The sequence below is a fragment of the Furipterus horrens genome, unplaced genomic scaffold, assembly GCF_987537825.1.
Source record: "Furipterus horrens unplaced genomic scaffold, mFurHor1.1.pri manual_scaffold_10, whole genome shotgun sequence".
Classification (NCBI taxonomy): domain Eukaryota; kingdom Metazoa; phylum Chordata; class Mammalia; order Chiroptera; family Furipteridae; genus Furipterus; species Furipterus horrens.
Window position 1 is genome coordinate 44464064 of NW_028327180.1, and position 27778 is coordinate 44491841.

The 27778-nt window shown below is 55.8% G+C and overlaps 1 protein-coding gene across 1 annotated transcript in view; it reads left to right on the forward strand.

The window, feature by feature from the left end:
- The first annotated feature begins 2966 nt into the window (after positions 1 to 2966).
- ADGRL1 (adhesion G protein-coupled receptor L1) overlaps positions 2967 to 27778 on the forward strand; it is a 41637-nt gene continuing 16825 nt past the window's right edge. The window contains exons 1-4 of the mRNA XM_090289700.1: positions 2967 to 3524; positions 17797 to 17960; positions 21068 to 21281; positions 24657 to 24766. Of these exons, the coding sequence (XP_090145826.1) occupies positions 17891 to 17960; positions 21068 to 21281; positions 24657 to 24766 (394 nt within the window). The 5' untranslated portion in view covers positions 2967 to 3524; positions 17797 to 17890. The remainder of the gene's footprint in view (positions 3525 to 17796; positions 17961 to 21067; positions 21282 to 24656; positions 24767 to 27778) is intronic.

Here is a 27778-nt window from a genome sequence, read left to right on the forward strand (position 1 = left end):
CATCCTTCGCCTCCTGCGCCCCTGGCCCAGAAGGCCAGAGAACGGAATGGAATGGAGGCTGGCGAACCGATCCGGGTCGCGAGCAGGGGCGCTGCGATGACCACGGACACTGGGAGAAAGTGAAGGAGGGCCTGGGAGAGGGTCCTGGCCAGTATTTTTCCAAACTGAGCATGCCACCTCTTTTCGTAAAAATAGCGGCCACTCCTTCTCACAGCCTCTGGAGAGTGCAAGTTAGAACCACCCTCTAGGCAAGCTCAGAGATAGGTTCCTAGAGTCTGCAAGGGGAGGTGGATGGGTGAATAGGGACAGAGGGCGAGGTGGTAGGAGGAGGCTCGGAGCCAGAGGTCTCTGGAGGTGCCCCCCCCCCCCATCCTGCTGGGTTTATGGAAAGCTGGCAGGCTGGATTGGGGTGGTGGTGTCCTAGTTGCCCCTGAAGCACTGTACCCACTTTCCAGCATCCCCAAGTCCTCCATGGGTCTTACCAGATGCTGCTGATAATCTCAAAGTGGGAAATTGAGGCGCCCCCACCATACTCCCATAACGGATAGATTTGCTGCTAAATATAGATGGATGGGATCATTTCCGCAACCTCTGCTTCATTCACATTTGGTCCCTCAGATGCAGCTGTCTGGTCTGGCTACCCAGAATCAAGGCTGGAGCTCTGGAGTCCTGCACATGCATGGGGAAGGAAGGTGGCCCACATACACCATCCACTCCAAAGTCGGGCACAACTGTGACCCAGGTTCCAGGCTAAGAGGATCCCTGCCCAGTCCTGAAATGAAGGCTGTCCATAAAAGAGAGTGGAGGGTGGGGGCTGCCACAGAGGTCACCCCTGGTCATTCTTTCTTTCCCTAAGTTCAAACACCAGGACATGTTTCTTGGAAGGCATTACAGGCCAAGTTAATAAATTTAGGCTTTCTTAGATACTCATAGCTCCCATGCAATTCTGCCCCAAGTTCTGTGCATTTATTTGCTAAGCAACCCCTCCCACTTCCTTTCCACACTCTTTCCCTGTTCCTAACCCATTCTACAAGCCAAGCTTGGTAGCAATGCATTCTCTTCCCTGGAGACAGATGGGTTTGAGCCCCTCCCCATCCTTTGCCCACCCTCTTCCTCTATGATTCAGATCCGGATTTGTCTGCCCTACTCCTCCTCACACCTCATTAATGCCCTCTCTTGGTCTGCCAAGATTTAGACCCCACTTTGGACTTTGCTTTACTATTTAGGCCTCACTTGGATGGACTTCCCTTCCCTAAGGATCAAAGCCAGGGACTTGCTCCTCCCTGTCCATCAGTCTTAACAGTTGCACCCAGCTTTCATAAAATGGAGCCAGCAGCCAGGCTTCCAGATCCTCACCAGATCTTACTGCTCAGGACTTTCCCCTACTCCTCTCTCCAGGATTCTGCTCCCTTCCAATTTCCTCCCAGCCCCTATCCTGCACTGACTTGTCTATTCTGCTGAAGTGTCTATTTTTGGCCTGGGGCCCGGTTTTACAGCCCCTACTCTGGGTCTGTGGCTCCAGGGATCCAAGCCAGGTCGGACTGCAAAGGGGGTGTGGGGCTCCATCTGCAGCCTCAGCCTGAAACCTGTCCCTCGCCTCAGTCAGCCAGATGCCTAAAACCCCGCCGGCTCCTTGCCTTACTTCTTTAAGTCCACCAGCAACAGCCTAGTTAGGATGTGGAAATCCGTACCGGGTTTTTACTCTTGCCAAGAATCTAAAATTCACCTTTTTTTTCTCTCTTCACTCGCCTCCCTTTACCTCACCTCAAAGTGAGACTTTTGAGGCGTTTCTAGATACTAACCTCCCCCTAACACTCCTCTCCGCCCCTGCCGCTTGGTCAGTTCCAAGCCCTTGTCCGGTAGCCCGGGATCTTCTGCTGTGGTCTTGTCCCGTCCGGCCAACCCCAGTCCTGGCTTTGCAGCCTTTTCTCTCCTTATATCGTAGGTCTGGTCTCCCCGCGTGGCGGCCTCCCCTTCTCGTGCCCTGCGCAGAACCTCTGGATCCTGAAACCGGTTTTACCTTCCCGCTCCGGTGCAGCCAGCGCTCCAGGTCCCCTAGTGCCGGAGTACAGCTCTCCGTTTGCCCCTCCCCCTTGCACGTCGCTGCCTGGAAGATGAGGGCTGCAGATGCCTCTTCAGCCACCAAGCGCCCCCCTCCTGGAGCCCCCAGGAAGCCCAGGTCCGGGGACACCAGACCGGGTCTTACTTGTTTCCACTGCATTAGGCATGACGCATTACTCCGTCTCCCGAGGAAGGATCCGGCCCGAAATTTGCGTGCCCCGCGTGCATTTGGCCGTGTCGCAGCTCCCCAACTCCCCGCTCGTCCCGTCTCTGTATAATCCAACCCGGGTTTTACATACCCTTCAAGATCGCTCCATTTCTCCCCTCTCCGGGCTCTTCTTTACTTTCCAGCTGCCACAATCCGTTCCGGGTATTACTTGCGCCTTTCTCCTCCACTCCCACCCCCCTCCCCATTCCAACACTGGGATCCAGCACCTCGCCTTCCCGCTCACCAATTTCCCAGGGGGGGGCGGTTCAGAGGAGGCGGAGGGGAGAAAACTCCAGCCCGGGTTTTCGGGACGGCCCTCGGTGCTCCTGGGGAGGTTGCCGTGGCCGGTCCCGGGCGGCAGTTCCGGGCCGGGTTTTGCGTGCTCCCGCCGGCCCCCTCCCGGAGCTAGTGCGCCGGGGAGCAGGGCGAACAGGCGGCTTGTCATTGCTGGTGCCAGGCGCCGGCTCGGTCCGCGCGTCCTGCGGTGCCCACGGGCCCGGCCCGGCGCCCCACCTCTGGCCGCCCCGGGGGCGCGACGCGGTCGCGCCCGCTTCCAGCCGCGCCCCTTCCAGGCTCGGTGCTGCCCGCCCCCACCCGAGCCCCCCGCGGCCACTGCGGGGAGCCCGAGCCGTCGGCGCGGGAGCTGTCTGCGCTGCGGCGCCCCCGCCCCGCCGTCTGCCAAAGAGGCCCTGGCGGATGGGGCCTCGCGGGTCCCGGAGCGGCGCCGCCGGGCGGCAGAGGGCTGCAGGGGCGCCCGTGCTGCCCCGTTAAGCCCTCGGCCGCCGCCGTCCGAGGGGGCTGGGGAGTCTCCTGGGCGCACACGTGCCACCTCCGTCGAGGCCGCGGAGCTGCGGGGGATATGCAGGCCGCGGCCGGCGCCGCCTCGGGGGGCTCCGCCTCACCCCAGCCCCCGGAATTCTGACACCGCCCCCGCCCCACAGCCTTTGCCGCCTCCCTCCCCGGGAGGGGCGCGGACCCTCTCGCCCCCAGCTCCGATCCGCTGCCGCCGCGAGGGGGCCGCCTTTGGAGCTGTGTGATCCGCTTTTTCTTTTCTTTTCTTTTTTTTTCTTTTTTTTGGTTGGTGGCGGAGGTGCTGGGCCAAGGGAAGGAGGGGACACAGAGGCCGCCCTCGCCCCGTCACCCCTCACCCATTTCACCCCCGCCCGGATTCCGGGAGATGTGCCGGGCGGGGGGCCCGGGTTCGCGGAGCCGCAGGAGAGACGCACAGGGCCCAGCTCAGAGCAGCGCTGGACAGGTGAGTGTCTGCGGGCCCAGGGCGAGGGAGACGCCGCACCTGGGCCAGGTGTGCAGGCCGACAGGGTGAGGATAAGAACCGGGGTCTGTCTGGGCCACGAAGGGGGAGGGGATGCTGGAGCCGCGAGTCATCGCGCCAGAGCCGGAGGGGAGTCAGGAGAGGCCGGCACCTCACCCCCACCGGCGATGGGGCCGGAGGAGCGGCGCCCATGGAGCGCAGGGGACTTAGGGGTGCAGATGGACGTCCGCGGGGACCCGGCGGGGGGAGGGGACCGCGAGTGTGCCCGCGCGTGGCTGCGTGTGCCTGCGCGCACACCAGCCTTTGTGGGGAAGCGGCGCGGCGGTGCCTGCGTGTCCCCGGTGCGTGTGCGCGCGGGTGCTTGGCGCCCTGTTTGTGTAGGTGTCTGGGTGTGAGCCGAGAGGGTGCGTGTGCGCGCCGCGCGCGGGCCGCAGGCCTCGAAGGCGCCTTGTTGGGGGCTGGCACCGCAAGATGCTGGGTTGGGGGTTGTTTTTCTCTGGGAAGCAGAGGCGAGGAGGGATAGGGAGGGGTCTGTCTGGGCGACTATGTCAGGAGGAGTGGTGCAGTCCGGCAGCATCTTCCCTCCGTGGTACTTGGTTAAGCATGGGAAGCTGTCAGAATTGATCCTCCGAGACTTGGGCTTTAAGGAGGAGCCCTCCCCCTACATCAGGTGTTGGGGGTTTTCATTGCCACCTTCCCATCTGAGGGTCCTGGGACAGGAGGAGCCTGGGCCAGAAGAGGGTATGAAGTACAGTGTGTGCCCCAACCACGGCCAGAACATGCCTTCCAGTGCACCCCTGATCCCCATCTAAAGACAGCACCCTGCCTGTATGTGGTCTCTATGCGCATCCCTGTCCCAACTCTTCCAGTCTAGGTCAGCACCCAGCCCCATCCTTGCCCAGCACCTCACTGTACCTTGCTGGCCCTCCTCCTTCCCCCTAGAGGTGGCAGCTGCGTGGGTGTCCTTCCATCCCAGCCTTGAGGCAGACCCCCTTTTCTTCCTGGTTTCTGCAGGACCCTTTGCCTGGGTTTGTCTGCCCACATCCAAACATGTGGTGTGCCTAGGAGAGCAGGGGGAGGGGTTCAAAATGGCTGCCAAGATGGCTGGTCGAGCTCTGCCTCTCTCTCTCTCTACCTCTCTCTGCTTGCTCTGTTTCCTTAGCTGTTACAGGAGTCATGGACAAGAGGGGGTTGGACTATGTGGGTACAGGCGGGTCGGACACCTGAGTGTGAATGTCTGCTCTGGGCCTGTTGACCTCAAATGCTGCCTGGGGAGAAGCCTTTGGTCTCTTCTCCCCTCTTCAGCACCCCAGGGGCTGGCATGAGCTTGTAACCTGACCCCAGACTCAACTTCTTCACCCAGACTGACAACCTGGGGGCTGGCACTCTACCCATCACCAGGTCTCCTAGGCCTGGCACCCTGAATTGATCAGTGGGATGTCAGGGTGCCCCACAGAGGGTCCCCAGCTGTCATCTTCTCCGCTTGCCCAGTGGCCAGGGGCTAAGGGCTCTGGGTGGGCCTGAGTCAGGCCCCAGCGGTGGGGCCAGTTGACTTCTTCCTCCCCACTCCTTTCCCTCTAATGTTGAATTTATCATTTAAAAGTGGATGAAAAGGAGGAGAATAAGAGAAGGAATACAACCTTCATTATCATATCGAGAAAATTATCTATGATTTTCCTAACTAGCAATTTGCCTGCCATGCCATTCAGAATTGACTTGCCCATTAATTACAGAGATGAAAAATCATCTGGAAAGAGGAAAAGGGAACTAATTTGATCCCTGGCTGGTGGTAATCGCACCCATGCACTGAGCTACATATGTGCATGTGCACATGTGAGTGCCAGCCCTCTTGCTCTCATTGCCACCTTCCTCTTCCTCTAACTCAGTGACCTGCAGGGCCTCAACCCATGCTCTACTAGGCCTGTCCTCCCTCCACTGGGCGCTGATCCCAACCCCCACTCATGGGGAGTTGGCCTAGGGCTTGATCACTGACTGGTGTGCTGATGCCTGCCCTTGGGTGTAGAGATGGAGCCCAAGGTGGGGGGAGGGCAGGGAGCTGGGGACCAACGGACCAGCACATCTGGCTGTGGGCCCTGCAGGGAGGAGGTGGAAGACAGAAGACTCAAAGCCCTGTTCTATTCCCAGCCTGCCCTGGGGAGACCCTTCCCCTGGGGGTAGAGGGCAAGGAGAACCCTGTGGGTATGTGGGGGAGGGGCTGGCAGGCACCTGGGCTGCTTCTAGTTCTGTCTGCATCACTGTCTGGGCTCCAAGACGGTGGACCTGTGTGCAGGGCTGCATTTCATCTGTTTCAAGTGTCTGTCCTCCCTCTGTGCCCCAGGCTGGAGGAAGATGGTATGGTGCTTCAGCCTCAGTATCGGCATCTGGGGTCAGCTTTCCCAGGAAGTTGCACTGCTATGCCCTGGAGTAGGTACCCCTAATGGGGAACAGGAGTAGGATCTCTGCCACAACTGTCCGCTGACCACCTGGAGCTCCATCATGTTCTCTGCCCCCTCCTACTTTTCCAGTCAGACGGGTGGCCAAGGACACAGAAGGCTCTGGTTTCTGTGTGGGCTCCTCTCAAGGATCCGATTTCCAGACGCTAGACACCTCCCCCCTCTCCAGGCCCCTCCATGGGGAGGCAAGGGGAGGGGCTCACGAGGTGGGGGTTCCCTCGGTCTGGAACCTGACTGCAGTGACCCTGGAGGCGCGATCTTACCAGTGTCTCTCCTGGGCTGGGTCTTGGTCACTCTGATGAAAGAAAATAGTGGGGTCCAAGGGTGGGAGGGCATCTCACTGGCCCTGGAATCCAGCCCTCTGTTCATCATCTGTCTGTCTGCACCTGTGTGTACCTGTTCTGTGAGTGATTTGGATGGTGACCTGGCTGAGCCAGCATGTGGCCACATGTCATCAAGCTGGTCCTATGTTCATAGGGGTTTCCTATATGCTAGTGTTTGTGAGTTTTGCAGAGGGGCTGGCCCTGCGTTTGTGTGTGTGGCTCCACGTGTGAGCAGCTATCTGCATCCTGTGTACACCTGCAGGTATGTGCCCAGGTGTGTAGGGCCCCTTGGTATGAGGCTGGGTCACCTCTTTATGAAATCTGTGACTGTTTCCCAAGTGCCTTCTCCACCAGCCATGCTGGGGACACTGTGGGGACATTGCCCTGGTTTTGCCCTCATGGAGCTCACATTCTAGTGGCACATAAGTGATTTCAATCAAGGCCTTGTATGATAGGAGTTGGGGGGAAAGGCTGTGTCTCCCCCTTCAGAGCAACCAGGGTCCTAGCTGGGGAGGAGCAGCCCCAGACTTGGAAGGCAGTAGTAGCCCCTGCATCCCAGCACTACTACGGTCTCAGGCATGGGGCATCCTGGGGTCCAACCCTGCAAATCCTTCCCCATCACTGCTCCCCCCTCACCCCCTCTCTCCTTGTTGCTCCTCCAACATGCAAAGCGTGATTCTGCTCCAGGACCTTTGCACTGACTGTCCTTCCACCTGGGACTTCGCCTAGACATCTGCAGGGCTTTTTTGCTCCCTCACCTGCTTCAACTGTCATCTCCCTAGTCAATTTTATCTGACACAGCCTGTTTAAAATTGCAGCCTTCCACTCACCTTCTGAGTTTCCATAGCACGGATGACTTTTCGTACACTGGAATTTCCTGATTTATCTGCCTGTTTGTTTATTGTCTGTCTCTCTGACCAGGAACCAAATGCTCAGGCAGTTTGTTAACTTGGTTTGCTTTTGGATCCCAGGTGCCTAGACTTATACCTGGCCCACAGTAGGTGTTCGAGAAATCTTACCTGAGTGAATGGGAGGGGGCCCTCATAATGGATCAGAGACCTCCAGGTGACGGCCATGGATGTGCATATCTAGGGCTCCCCATTGCCCTGGACCCCTTGAGGGAACTGAAGGCTTCCTGCCAGTGGCCAGGCTAGATAGACCAGCTCTGCACCTGTCCTCTGGCATACCTGGGCAGCCTGGACAGGCCTCTTGGTACTTGGTGGGTGAGGGTGTCTGAGTGGGCAGGTGGCCTCCCTGTGCAGCTGTCTATGCTATAGAGTTCAGAGCTCAGAGGGAGAATGTGGGGGCCCCCTGCCCTTGCCAAGAGTAGGAGCCCAAGAGTCAAAGCTTGAGCAGCCTCACCTCCACCTCCTCCCAGGGCACTGCCTCCGCCTCTCTCTCATAAGACCCATTATTCTGGTCTGCCCTGGCCCTGGGGAACTAGCTACGTAGAGTCAGCCTACCACCACCACCACCCCGCACCTCCAAAATTTGGGGAAAATAAAAATTTTAATAAATAGATGCTGAGGCTAAAACTAGCCATGCCTTGACTGGTATGGCTCAGTTGGTTGGGTGTCATCCTGCAAAGTGAAATGTTGCCAGTTTGATTCCCAGTCAGGCACCTGCTGGGGTTGCAGGTTTAGTCCCCAGTCCAGATGCGTACCAGAGGCAGCTAATTGATATTTCTCGCATCAGAGTTTCTCTCCCTCTCTTTCTTCCTCTCTTCCCCTCTCTCTAAAAAATAAATATTTACCAAAAATGTAGTCCTGTCCCCCAAAGCTAAAAATAGCCAAGACCCCTTCCTCAGAGGCTAAAGATACCCAGGAAGTCAGGTGGGGTTCCTGTCTGCTGATGGGGGATGTGGTGCAGGCAGGTCAGGGGCCCAGGCAGTTTCTCAGCCATGTCAGTCCTGACATTGGGACACATCATTCTTTGTGGGGGCTGTCCTGTGCATCATAGGACTTGTAACAGTATTCTTGGCCTTCACTCACTAAATATACCAGTAGCACCCACACACACATACCCACGTCCTAGTGGTGACACCTAGAAATGTCTCCAGACATTGCCAAATGGTGGGGATAGGGGGCAAAATTGATCCCCCTCTCCCACATGTCCCCACCCCCCACCCAAAGTTGAGAACCACTGCTCTATTACAGACTTTCTCTGTGAAGACCCAGGTAGCATTAGAGACTTTTGTGGACCACTTACCAACTCTGTTGCATATTCTTCTGCCTCTTCTCAACCCTTTGAAAGTGGCAAAACCATTCTTAATTCACTGGCAGGTGGTGACTGGGCCATAGGGGGCCAACTTCTGCCATAGAGCACTCCCAAATTGCCCTTGGTAGGGGGGTTGGGGCACCCTCATCAAGCAGAGGGGCAGCCCTATTTGGGACAAGTCCAGTATAGCCTGTTCCCCTCACCTCCCTGCCCCCTCACCTCCTCCTGGTCTCCTGTGCTCACCCCCTGCCCCCCCCCCCCATACTGGCTTCCTCACTAGTCCTCACACATGCATGGGATGCTGGGATGCTAGGACCTTCCACAGCTCCCTTCATTCTCAGCATCCCCTACCCTGTACCTTCACCACCAGCATCTGGTCGCTGAAGAGGGCCCAGAGTTCTCTTCCACAGCCTCTGTTTCTAGCTCTGGCTTCTATGACTTTTCAGTTCTGCTCTGTGGCGGGAAGCTTAAGGCCAAGCATTGAATACCTTGGAGGGCACCGTGGAACCAACCCTTCATGGTGGGGAGCATAGTGGAGCTGCCTGGCCAGCCTGAAAATCAGGGAGGGTTTCCTGGAGGAGGGGGCTTTGCAGCTGTGGCCTGCAGGGGGAAGGAAGGATAAAGTTGGAGGGCAAGAAGAATGAGGGAGGAGCCTGCGGGGGGGCGGGGGGGGGGGCACCTTCCCAGAGGTCAGAAAGGTGATGGCTCAAAGGGGAAAAGGAAAGATGCTTCATGGCTAGGCGTGCAGAGAGGAGGTTGAAGTCTGGTCTAGGAGGCCAAAAGACTGAGTTTGTGAGTCTGTGTTTCTCTTTGTCAGTGGGGATGAGAAGACCTGTGGAGGGGTCAAGGCCCACAGGATAGGGTCTGAGTGTCTGGCATAAGCTCCTGCTGGCTGCTTTGGGAGAGAACTGCAGAGGGCAGGAAGGGGAGCCACTGCGGCTGTCAGGGCGAGGGTTCCAATGGGGGTCTCGAGGCATTAGACATGGACTAATATGGGGTTCTCAAGTCTGAGTTAATGTGATTTGGTGGATAATCAGCTGGAGGGTGGAGGGAAGGGGGGATGGGAGAAATTGCAGGTTTCTGGTTTTCACAGTGGGTAGCCAGGGAAGAAAGAAGAGGGTGAGGGTGGGGAGCACCCATCACTCTCAGTCCCCCCACCTCCCCTCCCTGCACACAATCTAATCTCCCCTTAACATAAGGAGTCTGTGAACAGCTGAGTTAGGTCCCACCTCTCCACTCAGAATGTCCATAGCTCCCACCTCACCCAGAAAAAAAGCCCAAGTTTTTCCCAAGGCCCACAAGGCCCTGCATGGTCTGCCCTGTAAGCCCCACTCTCCCTCTCTCTCACTTGGCTGAAGCTATACTCCACATCCTGCCTCAAGGCCTTTGCACATGCTATTCCTGCTGCTTGGGATCCTCTTTCCCCAGGTACTTAGATGGCTCACCTCCCTGAGACCTTTGTCAAAATGTCACCTCCTCAGGGAAGTTTTCCCTGTCTACCACCTCCACCCAACCTCTCCCCTTTGGGCTTATTTTCCTCCAAAGCATGTGTGCCTTGGTGGGAACTGGGTAACTGTCCACAGAATAGATGACCTGCTCTGTGGGTTTGCTTTGTCTTAGTTCATTAAAGAAATTAACAAGTACATGGTCCTGGCCCAGGGCTGGGGATGCAACAGAGTACCAAGCAACCATAATGTAACTTTCCCTGTGGAGTCCCCAGTGGGTGGAAAAGACAACCGATCAGCACTAGAGTCCAAATCCGATTAGGGGAGCAAAAGATGGAGGCCTGGTGTGCTGTAGATGTGGGTGCAAGTAGAGACCAATGCAGTCCTGGTAGAGCCTTTGGGAGGAAGAGGAGGTGGGAGGCCCAGCACTACTGTGTGTGGTGTGTGTGTGTGTGTGTGTGTGTGTGTGTGTGAGAGAGAGAGAGAGAGAGAGAGAGAGAGTTAGGGGGAACAGAGAACAGTCACCCTGGGAGGACAGAGTAGAGAAGGTGACAAAGTGGCAGGAGACCAGGGCCTGAGATGCTGTGTTAGGGCATTGAAGCAATAGGGAGCCATGGATGATTGCAGGCAGGGAGAACATGATTGGGTTTTCATTTTGCAATGATCACCCTGGCTAACAGGGTGGAGATTGGATGGAGTGGGAGTGGCAGATAGAGGGTGATGACCAGGGAGGAGACCTCTGCGGAAGGGGGTACTTTGAACAGCCCCCACTCCTCTGCAGTCCAGTGCCACTGAGCAGCCAGAGTGATCTTTTAAAACTGACAGGCAAACCCCACCCTGTGGTGTCGACATCTAGTGGAAGAGAGATAATAAATAAAGTGCATGGCTGGTGTGCTAGCAATGTGTGGCGGAATTATTTAAAAAATGGCAGAACAGGATGTAGGAGTGCTGGGGCCAGCACGGCCCCCCTGAGCAGGTCATGTTTGAGTAAAGGCCTGAAGGAGGCAAGAGAGCTGTTGGGGTGGCTGGGGAAGAGTGCACAGCCACTCGTGCAAAGGCCCTGAGGTGGGACTGTGCCTGATGTTTTTCACCGTGAATATGGGAGTTAGGTGAGCCAGGTGGTGAGGGCAGGGAAGGGACAGGACAGAGTGGACAGGACCTTGTGGACCTTGCAGGAACAGGAGGACTTGGGCTTTTACTCAGAGTGGGATCGGAGCCCTGGAGGGTTCTGAGAGCTTTGGAGGGACATACCTGTGCTCAGGTGCTCGTAGGCGCCCCCTGGCTGCTGCGGGGGGAACAGACTGTGGGCAGTGAAAGCAGGAGCCCAGAGACCAGGGAGAGGGCCACCCGGCCGGTGCAGGGGGAAAATGATGGGGCTAGACCAGGGAGGTGGCCAAGGGTTGGGGAGAAGTGAACAGATCCTGAAAGGGAGGCCACAGGAGCTGCTGGGGTTAGATGTGGGAGAGAGAGGAGGAGAGGGGTTCAGGATGACTCTATAGTTTCTGAGTGCCTGGATCAGCTGCCCACTGTTGAAATGTGGGAATATGAGAAGGTGAATGTTTGGCAGGGACCCTGACCTCTCTGAGCCCACAGTTTCCTTCTTGAAGGAGGACCATGTTCCAGGTACTCTCTGAGCAGTTGTTTTGTCTGTCCAAGGTAGATCTATTAGTCTAGAGTAGGGATGGGGAAGTGGTCTCAGAGAGGCCAAGAACCCTACCCAAGGCAGCACTGCAGATTCCTACCCAGGGCCTGCCCCTTCCTCACTCTGTCATGGCTGAGGGCTTCCTGGTGGAGGGGAGCCTGTGGAGCTTTGCTCTCAGGCTGCTGGGTTTGGGGAGGACTCAGTCTGCTTAGGAGGGAACAGGAAACAGGAGACACTGTGTGGAGGGGTGGGTTAGTGAGGCCTCAGAGCTCCCCACCTCCCAGACTCCCACCCACTTGAGCACAGAGCGTTGCCATAGCAACCTTACTTTAGGGCAAGCTGGAGGCGCCCCCTCTCTTTCAGCAGCTCCATCTTCTCCTGTCACCTGCCCTGCCTCACCCCAGGGCACCTAAGGACAGAGCCCTGGCCATAACACCTACCACCAGGTTGCCGCTGTACCCCACACCCATTGACTTGAGGCCAACATGGGGATCGGGCCTTAGGCACAAACACCCAGCAGGTGTGAGGCAGGTGGGCTGCCTGCCCGACCTGGTAGTCAGACATGCCTGGGGCCCAGTCCCTCTCTTAGCCTGAGGGCAGTGAGCACTATTTCCCTTGGGTTCAACTGAGGCTCAGGGTGGCAATGCATGCTCACCTGGCCCTGATGGTGTGGAGCCTCCAGGAGTGTCTGCCTTTGAGGACTCTCCATTACACAGATGTCTTGGGGGCCTGGAGAAGGGGCTCTCCTTGCCCACAGGGTCACCCCAGTTCCCTGTGCCCAGCTGGGGACCCTGCCTGGGTTCAAATCCCCCTCACTAGTTGGATACCCCTGGTACCTCACTTTCCTCACCTATGAAGTGGGAGTGTCCCCCCTTTACTAAGTTCTTCTGAGGATTAAAGGAGGGACGTGTGCATGGTGCCCGCACAGAGCGCGGTGCTGGCCAGGGTCCTGCCCTCCTCTCTGCCCCCCACCTCCCATGTGTCCTGACTCCTTTGTGACTTTCCTAGAGTTGATGTGACAAAGTACCCTAGACAAGGTGGCTGTAACACCAGAAATGATCATCTCACAGTTCTGGAGGCTGGAAGTCCAAGAGCAGGGTGCTGTCAGCGTTGGTTCATTCTGGGGGCTCTGAGACTGGAATCTGTCCCAACCTCTTCCCTGGCTTGTGGTGGCCGCCAGCAGCTCTTGCTGTTCCTTCGCTTATTGAACCATCACCTCAGTTCCCAGTTCTGCCTTTGTCTTCACATGGGCTTCTCCCTGTGTGCACGTCTGTGTCCAAATTTCCTGTTTTTATATGGACACCAGTCCTACTAATTAGGGCCAGCCTTAATGACCTCGTTGTAACTTGACTACTTATTTTATTTGTCGATTTTTTTTTTTTTTTTTTTTTTTAGAGAGAAGCATCAATTTATTGTTCCACTTATTTATGCACTCATTGGTTGATTCTTATATGTGCTCTGACCAGGAGGGATCGAACCCACAACCTTGATGTATCAGGACACTTACCAACTGGACTACCTGGCAGGGCCTTGGTTACTTCTTTTAAATAAGGTTTCAGTCTGAAGTCCTGGGGGATAGGACTCAAACATATCTTTTTGGGGGGAGGACAAAATTCAATCCATAATAACCCCCTCTGAAGGCCTCAGGGATGGTCAGGCCTGGGTCTCCCAGGTGGCTCCCACATACCCATGCCTGGCCTCCCCACTGAGGTGGGCACCAGCTGACAAGTGAAACTCTCCAGTGTGGGGTGTGCACACAGTCAGGCCAGAAAGGGAGGGAAAAGGAGCTGCAGAGCCCAGCTGAGCTGGGGCCAGTTTTGAGTGTGCCTGGGGCTTCCTGGGGAAGCTGCTCCAGTGAGAGGGCCTCAGGGAGCAGCTGGCAGCCCTTGGGAGACACTCTGTGCCCCTGAGGCATTGGTGCCTAGCTAGCGTGGGCCAGGGTTGGCCGCAGGTCTCAGGGAAGATGCCCCCTCTCAAGCTGCCCCCAGCACCGTCTTTAGTCACTCACCCTGGTTCACTCGATAAACGTTTGAGGACCTTCTGCATGTCCAGGTGCCAGGGTATGGTCTTAAGAGCTCCCATTCTCCCAGAGGCACAAAAGGAATTCACAAGTGGACAGGTAAAGTCACACGGCAGGGACATTATTGGTGGTGACAGTGGTGATGGTTGCTGCAGGGGACATTTTGCACTCACTATGTGCCAGGCACGGCCCTAAATGTTTCATGTGTGTGAATTCATCTTACCCTGCAGCTATCCTATGAGGCATCCCCATTTTACCAAGAGGAAAACAGGGACACAGGAGGTTGGGCAGGCACTGGACAGGCAGGTACTGACTGCAAGGTACTGTGATCCAGGGTGTTGGAGGCCCGTGCGCACCTCTGAAGAGCGCACATCTGAGCTGAGATCTAGGGGATGCAGAGCTGGGGACACAGACCAAGACCTTGTGATGGGAACCGGGTGGCTAGAGCAGGGAGGAGAGGGGGCAGGAGTCAGAGCCTGTGTGGCCTCATGGGCCGTGTAATGGGACCTGTTGCGGGTGTTTAGGCTGGGGAGTGATCTGTCCTAACTGTCTTTGAAAAGACCCCTCTCTGGAAACAACCTAATGTCCATCTTTGCATGAATAGATTAAACACAATGTGGCCCATCCATACAGCAGAATAATACTCAGCCATAAAGAGGACTGAAGCGCTGACACAGGCTACAACGTGGATGAACCTGCAAAACATCATGCTGAGTGAAAGACGCCAGACACAAAGGGCCACGTGTTGTATGATTCCCTGTATATGAAATGTCCAATACAGGCAACTCCGTAGAGACAGAAAGCAGATTATTAGTTGCCAAGGGCTGGGAGGAGAGGGGAGAAGGAATTTTTGCTTAACAGAGTTTCTGTTTGGGGTGATGAAAAAGTTTTGGAAATAGCCCTGGTCAGCGTGGCTCAGTTGGTTGGAACATCAGTCCCATAACTGAAAGGTTGCTGGTTTGATTCCCAGTTGGAACACATGTCCAGGTTGTGGGCCAGGGCCCCCACTGGGGCATGTGCAGGAGGCAGCTGATCTGTGTTTCTCTGTTTCTCTCCCTTCCTTTTCTCTTGAATTATAATAAAATAAACCTTTAAAATTATTTTTTAATTAAAAAAAATTTAGAAATAGGATATGATGATGGTGGCATAGCATTAGACTATAATTAATGCAGTTAAAATGACTAATTTTATGTTACATGTAAATATGACCATAATTTTTTTAAAGGGCCCCCTGTCTGCCGGGGAGCCTGGAATGTGGGAGGAAGAGGGGCTGGAGCGCAGTAGGAAAGCGTTCAGGGCCACCAGGGGTAGACGGTGGGCTGCCAAGGACGGATGGACACTGGAATGTTCTGGAGGCACAGACCCAAGACTTGCTCCTGAACTGAAATGTGGGAGGTAAAGGACAGAGGAGCCAAAGGATTCTGACTCCTGAGGTTTTGGGCCGAGGACCTGGGAGGATAGTGGGCCTAGGGACTGATATGGGGGCTTTGTTTTGGTCTGATCAGGGTAAAGGTACACTGGAGACTCCAGTGGAGGTGGAGGTGGTGAGGAGGGAGGCAGGACTGGAGTTTGAATGTGGCAGTTGTCACAGCTTAAACAGTGGCTAAAGCCATGAGGCTGGTGGGATCCCCGAGAGGAGTGTATGGACAAGGAGAAGGCATGGGGACTCCAGCTGGGGTCCCAGGGTCCTGAGGTGCAGCCTAGGAGGAGGAAGAGGAGCCACCCCCCTCTGAAAGGTGTTCCCCGTGCCCTGACTCACACTGTGCTGTGGACAGCACCCTCTGATGGGTCCCAGCTGGCCCACTGTGTGTGTAGACTGTTGTCCTTATCAGAACCCTGCATGTTCAGACTTCTAAGGGAACTGGGGTGGGGGAGGGGAAAGGATCTGCTCAAGGTCACACACACAGCACATAAGTGGCAGAGTTGCATTGCATTGTGTCTGTCATTGGAATCCAGACCCCCAGCCTCCCCAGCATTAACGGGCTGCTAACTACTTTAACTGCCTCAGGGAGGGGAGTGTCCATCAGCATGGGGTCAGTGCCCCTCAGAAGCCTGACCTGGCTGGGAGATGGGTTGGGGGGAGAAACAAGGCGGCGGGGAATGTGCTTCCCCCATTGTTATGCTGTAAAATGCTGTGAGAGGAACCAAAAGTTCCACAGGCCAGGCCTGGTCAGGGTTGTGGGAGGAGACGGCTTTGGGCAGTAGAGGGGCAATTCCCTGCCACGGGTGCGGAAGGGGAGAGAGCTGCTGCAGGGATGGGGCCCTGGGATGTGGGGCTGCACTGTGAGGTTACCGTCCCATTTCATGTGAGAGGAGACTGAGGCCTGAACCCTGAAAAGCTCCAGCAGGTGCTAGGGATCCTGGGAGAGCAGTCCAGGCTGAGGGAAATGCCTCAGGCAAAGGCTGGGGTGGGGGGGCAGAAGGAGGCTGGAGCATTCTAGGAATAGAAGGGTGGGAGAGCCTAGTGGCCCCAGGTCACTGCAGCCCCTAGACCCTGGTGAGGAGTGGAGGCCCCCGTGGAGAGCAGAGGAGTCTGTGTCATTGAATGATTTCTTTCTGACTGGAGGACAGGTGTGGAAGCAGAGAGGTTGGGAGGGGGAGGCCAGGACAGTGTCCAGGTGCAGCAGGATGATGGCTTGTTTCTGAGTGGGGGCACTGGGGACCAGAAATGGGCAGATTGGTGAGATTCTTTGGGGGCAGAGCCCACAGGACTTGCTGATGGAGCTTATGAAGGGGAGGGAAGAGATGAGGAATTGAGGCAGATTCCTAGGTTGGGGTCTGAGATTCATTCAACAAATATTCATTGCTGTGTGCCGGGCCTGTTCTAGAAGCTGGGGATAGGGTCGTGAGCAAAACAACCCAATGATCCCTGCCTGGGCAGGGGCCATTCCGTACACAAGGCAGGCACATTTGAACAAAGGCCTAAAGGAGGTGAGGGAGCAGGGGGACTGGCCTCGCAGACAACTGGTGGGCGGGAGATAACTGTAGAGGGAATGAGGCCCTGGGGTAGGGCTTGGTGTAGTAGGGAGGTGGCAGGAGTGGCCAGGGTAGAGACAGGGTCAGCAAGCTAACTGGACTAGTCAGTTGGCTTTCATAGGGGGGCGGGGCAGCAGTGGGGGCTGTTTAGAGATTACAGACTGAACATAAGAGGTTTGGACAGCATTGAGTGGTTGACGGTGTTGAGACTGTGGGAGAGGGGCTGGAACGACAGCGGGCAAGGACAAAGTAGGCTGGCCCTCTCCAGAGAATGTGTTTCCAGCAAGTTCCTGGCCAGGCTGGTGCTGCTGGGCCTGGGCCACACGTGGCAAACTGGTGAAGATACAGCAAAGGGCTGAGAGTGGAGATCTGAGCACGCAACCTGAGAGCATCCTAGGGAAACCAAGGCAGCAGGAAGTGGCAGGAGTGACTGAGGGAGGAGAAACAGGGTCAGAGCCTTGCCCTGTGCTGGAGAAGCCCCTTGGGGAGGGGGGTGTGCACACAGTCCTCACCCCTTCCTCAACCTCCCTGCACCCCCTCCCCGCCTGCCTGTCTCCACCTTACCCCCAGGGTCCCCTGGAAAGGAAAGTGGGGACTTGGTTGTCCCTAGTTCCCATCTGTGGCGCCAGCCAGCTGGATTCTAATTAGCTATCAGAGTGAGAGAGCCAGGAAGTAGGGGCAGGGGCAGGGGCAGGGCCTGGATTCCTGCCCGTGGTGGTGATCCAGAGCACAAGGCTGCAAGTCTGGTTCCCCACCCAGGATACTCTGCTGGGTGAGGAATCGAGGCTTGCAGGATGGGGCAGATGCTTCTAGTGGATCCCTTTCCCCAGGAGGTAGGATCTGAGGCCTGCCTGGTGACATCCTGATGAGTTGCCCCTATCATCAGAGGGGGTTGTCAATCCACAGAGGTACTTCTAGGAGGTTCTGAGGTGCCCAGACAGATGGTCCTGTCTGCTGGGGTGGGGGTGGGAGTGCAGTGTGAGCCAGAGGCCCTGGAGTGGGCCAGTCTCTGGCAGAGGGTATGGCTTCTGTCAGTGGAGGTGCAGGACATGGACTGGTGTCTCTTGGGCCTGCAGGACAGGTGCTCTTGGTCACCAGTAGGAGGAAGTGGCCCCAAAGCCCCTTGTCCTAGGTCTGCTGAGGGATGACCCCTACCTCACTCTCCCTGTCCTCCCCAGGCTCTTGGGCCAGGCTGTGGTGCTCAGCTGGTGATGCGGGGCGAGGACCCCTGCACAAGCCACTGAGAACCTCGAAAATACCCTGGCCATCGCCATGGCCCGCCTAGCTGCCGTGCTATGGAGTCTCTGCATCACTGCTGTCCTGGTCACCTCGGCAACCCAAGGTAGGTGCTGCTGGGACCATGCCTCCAAAACTCATTCAGGGGGGTGGATGAAACATTGAAATACCTCTGGACCACTGGTTAAAGCCCACCTCCCACCCCCACCTCAGAGGAACCTGGTCAAAGGGAGGCTTGGTGGTTACACATCCCCAGCAACACTGAGGGATTCCCAATCCCTCATCCCCGACACTCAGGGGTCCCAGAGCCTGGGATGCAGGCTGTGACACACTGGGACCCGTACAGGCCTTCCTGGTGAGCTGAGGCCCATGCGCGCGTGTGTGTGTGTCTGTGATTACCTCTCCCCAGCTCTCACTGGGAAGAGGCTTAATTAAAGCATGCCCGTTGACATTTATTTAAAAACAACTAATTACCTGGCTCAGCCCTATGCCGGCCCCGGGATCCTGTGCATGCCACAATTAGTGCCCTGAGCCTTCCTGCCCACCCTCACCAGTTACTCAGTTATGGTTCCCATAGCAGGCAAGGGCAAGGCGAGGAGGGAAGCAGAGAGAAGGGGCCTGCTCGCCTTGCCCCTCACTCTGGGGCATGTCCCCTGCCCACCCCTCACTGCTTCCAGTGCCCCATCATATAGCCCCACCTTCAGAAGGCCACAAAAGAGGAGAGGGCATTATTCACCGTGCCCCTGGGCCTTGGCACTGGTCTGGCTAGCTGGCACCCTCTGCTTCCCCAGTGCCTGGATGCTCTGCCCATCCAGGTCCTGCCCCATAACCCCAGCTGGGCCTGGAGGGGCTGCTTCCACCCCCCCCACCCCCCACCCCCCGCAAGCCCATCTGAGCCAGCCCTCCACCCCCGGCCTGCTCCCAGACCCAAGAAGGGCTAAAATTAGCTATAGAAGCAGATGGTGCTGGAGGAACACATGGAAAACTTTCCCCCGAGTGGGACAACTCGCCCCAGAAAACCCCAGGGTCCTAGCTGCCATTCTCCATGGGTCCCCAGCCAACAGTGGAGGGACTGTATCTTACAAAAGGGGCCTGCATACCTCTGTTGCCATCACACACTGGTACCTTCTCTCCATCTACAGATCACAGTTGCTCCCATGTTGGAGCCTCTGAGCCACTCTGTGCATCCCCACTTCCCTCTGGCACCCAGCAAGGCCCGGCTGGGACCAGTGTCTGCGAAGGTGGCTGCCCTGGCAGGCTTGGACCCTGCCAAGCCCCAGCTCTGTCCTGTAGAGACTGGCTGCCTTAATCATCTTAATAATAACAGTAATTATCATCCTGTTGTCTTCCTGTATGCTGCTGCATCCCTCCCTCACCCTGGTTCTGTGAGGTGAGAGCTGTCAGCTGTTTAGGGAAGGGAACAGACACAGAGGTGGTCAGTGCCTAGACACCGGTCAGTGAGTGGCCGAGCTGGGATTTTAAACCCATCAGTCCAAGCTCTCAGTCCCTACAAGGCAGATGATGGGGCTGACAGGTGACGATGGGATCCCACCCAGAGCTGGGCCTGCCCAGGGTGTGCTCTTTCATTTTCACAAAACTCTGGGAGGTCTCCCAGATGGTAATGAGGAGACCCCTCCTGGTGGCACCCTCCCACTTCAGCACCATGCTCAGCACTTCCTTCGCGAATGTTCCTAGCACATGAGTCCTGGGCTAAGGGTGCTTACTTCACAGATCAGGAAACTGAGGCCTGGGGAGGCTGCAGGGGTAGCTGTCCAAGGGAGTGTGCATCAGAATTGCTGGTGGGTGCATAGCGCCAAAGGCTCCGGGTCTCACCCCAAGATCCCGTTTCAGCAGGCCTCAGGGTAGAGTGGCCATAATTTGCATTCTGAACCAGCTGCCATGCGATTCTGCTGCTGATCCCTGGGCCAATGGACATGTCTGGCCTGTCAGCTGGAAAGTGGCAAAGTCAGGCTCTATGGTTTCTTCCAGAACATGAGTGCATTTTCCCCAACCCCATGCCGCTTCTCCTTGTGTGGGGTGCTGTGAGTTTAGGAAAGCACCCAAGATCACCCTCACTTCTGACACTGATTATAAGTCTGTAGTCCATCAGACCACCTTCAGGTTTGCCGGTTTGCTGGAAGGATTCACAGAATTCAGAAATACCGTTAAACGTACAACTACAGTTTATTACAGTGAACTGATGCAGAATAAAATCATCCAAGAGAAGAGGTGCGTGGGGCAGCATCCAGGCAGGTTTCATGCATGGAGCTTGCCATTGTCCCCTCTTAGTGGAGTCGTGCACAGTACTAACTCTCCTGGAAGTGCTGGGTGACAACACACATGGTGTACTGCCACCCTGGGAAGCTCCCCCAAGCCTCGGTATCCATCACCTTTACTGGGGCTCAGTCATGTAGACCACTCACATGGCTGACCTTGATCTCCAGCCCCTCCAGAGGTCAACTGATACTTCATGACCCAAAGCTCCCACCCAAACCCACATTGTTAGTGTACTAGCTTGCCAGGGCTGCTATACCCAAGTACCACAGACTGAGGGGCATAAACAACAGACATCTATCTCCTCACAGTGCTAGGGGCTAGACGTCCGAGATTAAGGCTTGTCAGGGTTGGTTCTTCCTAAGGGCCCAAAGGAAGGATTTGATACGGGCTCCTCTGCACTTGCAGTTGGCTGTCTCCTTTCTTTCTCCACATGGTCTTCCCTCTGGTGTGTCTCTCTATTCAAATTTCCTCCTTTGGATTAGGGCCCATCTTAATGGATTCCTTTCAACTTGATTATGTCTGTAAAGACCCTATCTCCAAATTTGGTCACATTCTGAGGTCGTAGGGGTTAAGACTTCAGCATAGGAACTTCGTGTGTGGGGGTAGGGGGAGGCACAATTCAAACTCTAACAGCACAGGTTATCTGACTTTGTCCAAGGCCCCCAGATAAAAAGACACTCTTATCAGGCAGAATATTCTGAGGGCTTGAAGGGCCCACCCCGGTCCTGAGGCAAAGGCCAAACTCTTTGAGCAGGTTAATGACCTTACTATACATTGGGCACACTGTAAAACAAGAAGCCCGTTTTACAGATGAATAAGCTGAGGTTCGCATAGCCTGTGTCCCAGACACAGCCAAGCTGGAAGTGAAGCCTCCTCTGCGGGGTCTTCACTCCCTTCCCTGTGCCCTGAGCATGACACCCTCCCCTGTTCCCACAGGCCTAAGCCGGGCTGGGCTCCCATTCGGGCTGATGCGCCGGGAGCTGGCATGTGAAGGCTACCCCATCGAACTGCGGTGCCCAGGCAGTGATGTCATTATGGTGGAAAACGCGAACTACGGACGCACAGACGACAAGATCTGTGACGCTGACCCTTTCCAGATGGAGAATGTGCAGTGCTACCTGCCAGACGCCTTCAAGATTATGTCACAGAGGTGAGCGGCCCCACAGGCTCTCAGACGAGTGTGGCGGCAGCTCCTGATGTCCCCGAATGAAGTACCTATCCTCCATGCACCCCCTGGATAGTGCACCCTGTTTACCTTCCGTCTTCCTTCTATGCATTCCACACGTTTCCTGAGCACCTTCTAGGTGCTGTGCAAACAGCAAAGAAGACCCAGCCCATCCCCCACTCAGCTTGTCTCCCCATTGGTCTGTACCCCCCCCCCCACACACACACACATGAGCCTCCAGAAGCTCATGCCAAGATTATAGGGAGGTAGTGAGGGCTTGCAATGTAAAAGCGACAGCAGGACAGGGCAAAGGTGTCGTGGGAGTGGAGGGAGGGCCCAGAGTCTGGTCAGGCTTTCCTGAGGAGGTGACATCTGTATGCAGATGACAGAAGTGCATGTGAGTGCCCAAGTGGGCATGACTGTTTCTCTATGTGAGTGTGCAGGGTGCCAGGCAGAGGCACTGCGTGTTCAAAGCTGCAGAAGCCTCTCTCACACCCACAGTCAGTCCACTTAGAGTTGGTCAGTGCTTCCTTCAAATTATACTGATTTGACCACTGTTTGCACCAAGTTCATGTCGGCCCCCCACCAGTTCCTTCTGCCCCTTCTTGCCAGCTCTTGCTAGCTACAGCCTGTTCCCTCCACAGCAGCCAGAGGGCGTCAGCGAGCACCTGAATCCAGGCACATCTCTGTTCTCAGAATCCTTCCAGCCTTCCCACCTCACTCAGAACAAAAGCCCAAGTGCTCCCTCGTCCTGCATGGCCCTGCACACTCTACCCTTTCCTCTCCAGGTCCTCACCTGCTCCATGCTCCCCTTCTCACTTGGTTCCACCCAACCACCTGCTCCTTACGCACATCAGGCATCTTCCCCCCGAGGGCGTCCTTTGGGCCTTTGCATTGGCTGTTCCCTTGGCCACCTGGAACACTTTCCCAGAAGCCACCTGGCTCCTCCCTCCCCTCACTCAGGGATTTTTCACCTAACTGTCCCCTCCTCTAGGTCTGCTGACTACCCTCTAAAATCACAGCTCCCCGCTTCCTTGCCCCTTCGCTGCTTTGTTTCTCTCCTAGCCCTGACTTCCACCTTCAGGTCCATCAGATATTTTGCCTTTATGTTGTTTATGTTATGTCTTCCCTCACTGGGCTGTCAGCCCCAAGGGGACAGGGAGCTTTGTCTGTCCCTGCTGTGTCTGCAGCAGGCACTCACTAAATTTTTGCCAGATACCTGTGAGAAAGCAGGATTCACTCCAGGACCCAGACACAGAACTGGAAAAGGGAAGAGGGGCTTAACTGCTGGCAGAGGATTCTAAAATATGTCACTGGGTGGGGTCTCTTCAGCGCCTCCAGAAAGTTTTGGGCACAGGACAGTTGAGGTAAGGTGGCTCAGCCTGGTTGGCCAAGCAGGAGCCACCTCATCCCCTCCCTCCCACATTTACTCTCTTCAGCGTCCATCCACCTCTAATAATCTTGCCCCCTTTTCCCCTTCCAGTCTCCCTGGCATGGGTGGAGACAATCCAGCCTCCTAGTCTTTGCTTGGGCTGTGCCCCTTCTTTTGAGGAACCCCTTTTCTCCTCCTTCCTGCCTCTCCAAATTCTCCCTCAGAGTTCATTTGGCACGGGCTCCGGGGTCTATGTATCTCCCCAGCACTTGGTAAAGCAACTGGCCCAGTTCTGATACTCACAGGTTCTCAGTTCCAGAGCGGGTAACGCTGAGCAGCGCGGCCTCTAGGACTGAGTGTTATGAGGCTGCTGCTCCACTGTCTTTAAACCTGGAGGTGCTTTGTATCAGGGTACAGCTTACCGCTCTGACAGAGACACCCCAGAATGAATACAGTGATCGGAGCAGAGAAGACCTTCAGCACCCGCCTCCCTGTCTTGGTGCCTCCCCACACCCATCATATGCACTGCCAGCTGCAGGTGCTCTGGGACATGTAGTCTCCAGTTGGAAGGCCAGTGGCTTTCTTTTTTTCTTTATATTGAGGTGAAATTCACACAACATAAAATTCACTGTTTTAAAGTGAACAATTTAGTATGTTTTACAGATTGTGCAACCAACATCCCTACCTACTTTCAGAATATCTTCATCACCTCAAAAGGAAATCCTATACCCATGAGCAGTCACTTCCCATTCCCTCCTCCTCCTGGCAAACCTCTAATCTACTTTTTGTCTCTTTCTGGACATTTCGTTTAAATAGAATCATGAAATGTGGCCTTTTGTGTCTGACTTCTCTCTCTCAGCATGATGCTTTCAAAGTTCATCCACGTTGTAGTGAGTGTCAGAGCTTCACTCCTTTCATGGCTGAGGAATAGTGCATTGTATGGATGGACCATATTTTGTATATCCATTCGTCAGTTGATGGAAATTTCGCTTTTTCCCATCTTTTGGTGATTGCGTGAATGACACTGCTGTGAATATTCATGTACAAGTAGCTGTTTAAGCACTTGCATTCAATCCATTTGGGAACATAACCAGGGATAGAGTTTTTGGATCATAGGTAACTCTCTGCTTAACCTTCTGAGGCCAGTGTTCTATTTTTAAAGAAGGGGTTTGAGGTGGGTGGGTATGAGCCGATCCTCACTGGTTAAGATCAGGATTGAAGAGAAAGACACACAAGCCCCTTCTGCTCCGTACCTGTCAGCAAGTCTTCACAAACCACTTCCTGCACACCCACAGTCAGGTCGCTGTGCTGCTGGCTGAAACCTGGGCTGCTCCAGGAGACAGCCTAAGTGTGGGGACAGGCAACAAAGGAGAAACACCTTTTAGTTGTTGTTAAGTGAGCCTCACTCGACGTGTTAGCCAGACCCTGAGAGCTAACTGGCATTCAGTTCCCCATGGGGAATCAAGAACAGCTTCACCGTGAGGTGAGGACTCTGCCCCTATCCTGGCTACTCTGGCTGCAGATAGATCCTCATAGCAATGCTGTCCAAAGAGGTGGACACAGATGGACACTGTGAGCATTCATTAACAGCGTGTTTGCAAAGACACTACTCCTGGCTTCACAGGTCTTACTCTTCATGAACAAAGGAGGGGCTTGCAGTCAATTTAGGGAAAAATGCCATGGATGTGATAACACCAGTGACACACAAACAGGATAGAAGTGAGGAAGGGTGGCTGGGGAAGCAGCTTATGGGGTGATGCCCTGGTCCCAGCCCTGACCTTAATGCCATGCTGGGGCAGAGAATAGAAGAAGCCCATCTAGTGAAGTAGTGAGAGCAGGCAGGAAGCAGAAAACAAGGCCCACAAAGGGCGCCTGGCCTGGGTCTCCATGGTTCCTTCCTAATTTGGGGATATCCATTCCTCTCCTTACCCTGAAGGCCCCCCAGTTCTAGGCTTGTCTTATCCCGGCTCCCTGTCTTTCCTCCACAGGTGTAACAACCGCACCCAGTGCGTGGTGGTTGCTGGCTCTGATGCCTTTCCGGACCCCTGTCCTGGGACCTACAAGTACCTGGAGGTGCAGTACGACTGTGTCCCCTACAGTGAGTCATCTTGTTCCTCGTGCGGACATGGGCCCTTCCCCCACCCAGACAGAGCGAGGAGGAGACACCTTGACCTGCCACACACACACATACACACACAGAGCCAAGTCAGGACCAGGTACATGGGGGACAGCTGGGCCTGTTCCCTCTCTTGCACATTCTTTTCTCCTAAACACTCTTGTCTGTCCATACTCAGTGCCTGCACCCTCTCTCCCCTTGACCCACCCTCCCCCCAGCCACCACCAAAGACTTGCCTTTCCACAGGGCACCTTCTCCAACTGTTGTTACCCTGGCCCACTTGCCCTGCTCTTCGTATGCCTCTGGCTTATTTACACACTTCAAGGCCCCACCCTCACACTGCTCGGCACACTTACATCTCCCCTCAACCCTACCACCCTATAATCCCTCTCCATCCCTATTCTTCTTTCATCCCTTCCCTTCCTGACTCCCCCCTTACACACTTGTTCTTCCCTCTCACCACCCTTCCTCCCTGAACTACCTCTCCTTTCTCTTGTCCTCTTTACTCCTCACAAGCCCGCACTCCTGCCCCTGGAAGCTGGACTTGATGCCCACAGAGAGGCACACCACCACTCATGCCTCGCGGCAGATTCAGTGTGAAGGGCGGGGGGCATCTTCCACAGATTTCTGTCTCCTGGTTAGTTCGCCTATTACCTTAAGAGCATTTCCTGTTTGCAAAGGAAGCGCCACCATATTGGACCGAGGGTGGCCCCCAGGAAGCCCGAGGAAGGTTATCTGGAGAGCCAGAGGCCTGACTTTCTTGCGCCTGGCCGAGAAGAGCAAACAAAGGCAGGGTCTCTCCTCCTCAGCACCCGCCCTTAGCATCATCCTTCTTTCCTGCCCTCAGCCTTCCCTCTGCTCACCCCTCCTTCCCCCAGCCCCCAGCTTCACATAGCCAACCTGGAGGTGGGGCCTCCAGGCAGAGGGGGGGGCGGCAGGGCCACCAGAGAGTGTGAGTGTGTGGGGTGGGGGCAGGGGAACAGGAGGCCCTGTGACTCTCCCTCCTCTCTCCTACCCCTCTGCCTTCTTCCCCAGCCGTTGATTTCTCCTCGCAGGTGATGAGCTACACTGGGGAAAGCAGGATCGCTATGTACTCCCATAACTTTCTTCTTTGACTCCTCACCCTTTGCTTTCAGCAGCGGAGGCCTCCAGCCACCCCCTGAGGGGATGCCCATCTGATCCTTGAAGCCTTCCCACAGCACTGGGGACATTGCCTACCCCCCCGGGGCTGGGGCAGCAGGGAAGGAGGGCAGGAGGTGGGGAGCTTAGCAGAACGGGGAGTTCAGGCTGGGCCTGAAGCTCAGCCAGGCTCTCCAATTTTTCTGGCTCTGAAACGTGAGCAAATGACTAAATTTCTCTGGGCCGCTGTAGGGGAGGCGAGAGTCAAGGAGATTGTGTGGGCAAAGCATCTGGCCCAAGGCCAGCCTTGGAGTCTGCTCCCAGAGGCAGCGGCCATATCCTCACCCCCCAGCGCTGAGACCCAAGCCTGGTTCAGGATGTGCTCAGTAATGATCCAAGGGCCCTTTTAAGCCGGCTATACCCAGATATTCATCTGTGATGGGGGAGTGGACCAAACACCTTCCCTAGAATCCTGCCAGGAATAGGGAGAACAGGGATAAAGCTCCCTATGTGCCCTGAGCCGCAGGTGTGAAGGAAGTGGTGCCCACCTTTGCCAGCTGTGTGGCCTCAGCCATGTTGCTTCAGTTCACTGAGCCTCAGTTTCCCCAGCTATAGACAAAGTTCTCAAAAGACTACCCAGGAAGTACTTAGCACGGTCCCTGACACCTAGTGAGTGCTGGGCACTTGCTAGTCATTGTTTCTACTGTAACAATTATTGTTATTGCTGTTTGTTATCAAAAATAAAACTAACAATGGATGATGAACCCAGTTCCTCCTGAGGCAGATGGGATAAAGGGCAGGAAAAAAATCCTTTGGTCCAAGTGGAGTCCAAAGTGGATGCCACACAGGTAAAGAAGCAGGGAAAAAAGTTTAGAGGGCCTGGAGAAAAAAGGGATGGAGATCTGGAGCCATCCCCCGGGTGGGCAGGAACATGACAGACCCACAGAGACCAGGAGGTAGGAGGGTCAGCCCAGGGGACGGGCAGCCCCGAGTCTGATGGGAGAGAGCTATTCTGAGCTCTGGGAGAGACAGGACACACACCTGCAGACACACCCAGTGGTTGTGTGGGGGGCCCAGTGGGGCCATGTGTGTTCTAGACAGGCAGACCCAAGGGCTGACCTAGCTTTTGGTCCCAGAGGAAAGGGGCTGGGCTTACCAGGAGGACTGAAGCTAGGCCACAGAACAGGGAGGCTGGGCACTCACTTGTCCCCAAACATTTGCTGAGCACCTCCTGTGTGCCAGGCCCTGGATGAGGCGCTGGGAAGGCAGCCACGCCCTGCCCGTGGAACTCCCTGCTTCTGCCTCCGGAGAGGTGGTAGAAGAGCCAGGCTCTGGTCAGAGGTTCCTGAGCAGACAGGGGCACAGAGTCTGGAGGCCTCAGAGGCTGGGGTGATCCCAGTGCTGGTACAGGCCTGTTGGTGGGTGTAGGGGCTACCATGGGGAGGGGACAGTGGTGTGCGGGATGCCCCCCACACATTGGACAGGCCCGACTAACGCTGGATTTGCCTTGCAGCTATGCACAGTCTAACCGTGCCCCCTTCCTCCCCCAGGTACCACCGGCCCACCAGACAGAGGGTGGCTTGGAGCTCCTGGGGTCCCCAGGGGGGTTGCTGGGCAGAGAAACTGAGTCTTGGGGGAGTGTGTCTGTGCCACCTGCTGTCCTGCCCTGTCTGTGATGTCTCCCTACCCCAGCCTCTTCCCTTTCTGCCTCTGTCTCCCACCTCAGATCTCTGAGGCCCAGGGGGGCTCATCCGTCTGCCCCTCAGTCATTCTGTGTCCACTTTGTCGCCCTTTCTCTGTTTTGGCTTTTTCTGGGTTGTGAGGGCTTGGGGGAACCCAGCTGGACGCGGGCGAGGCCAGCACAGACTGGGAAGG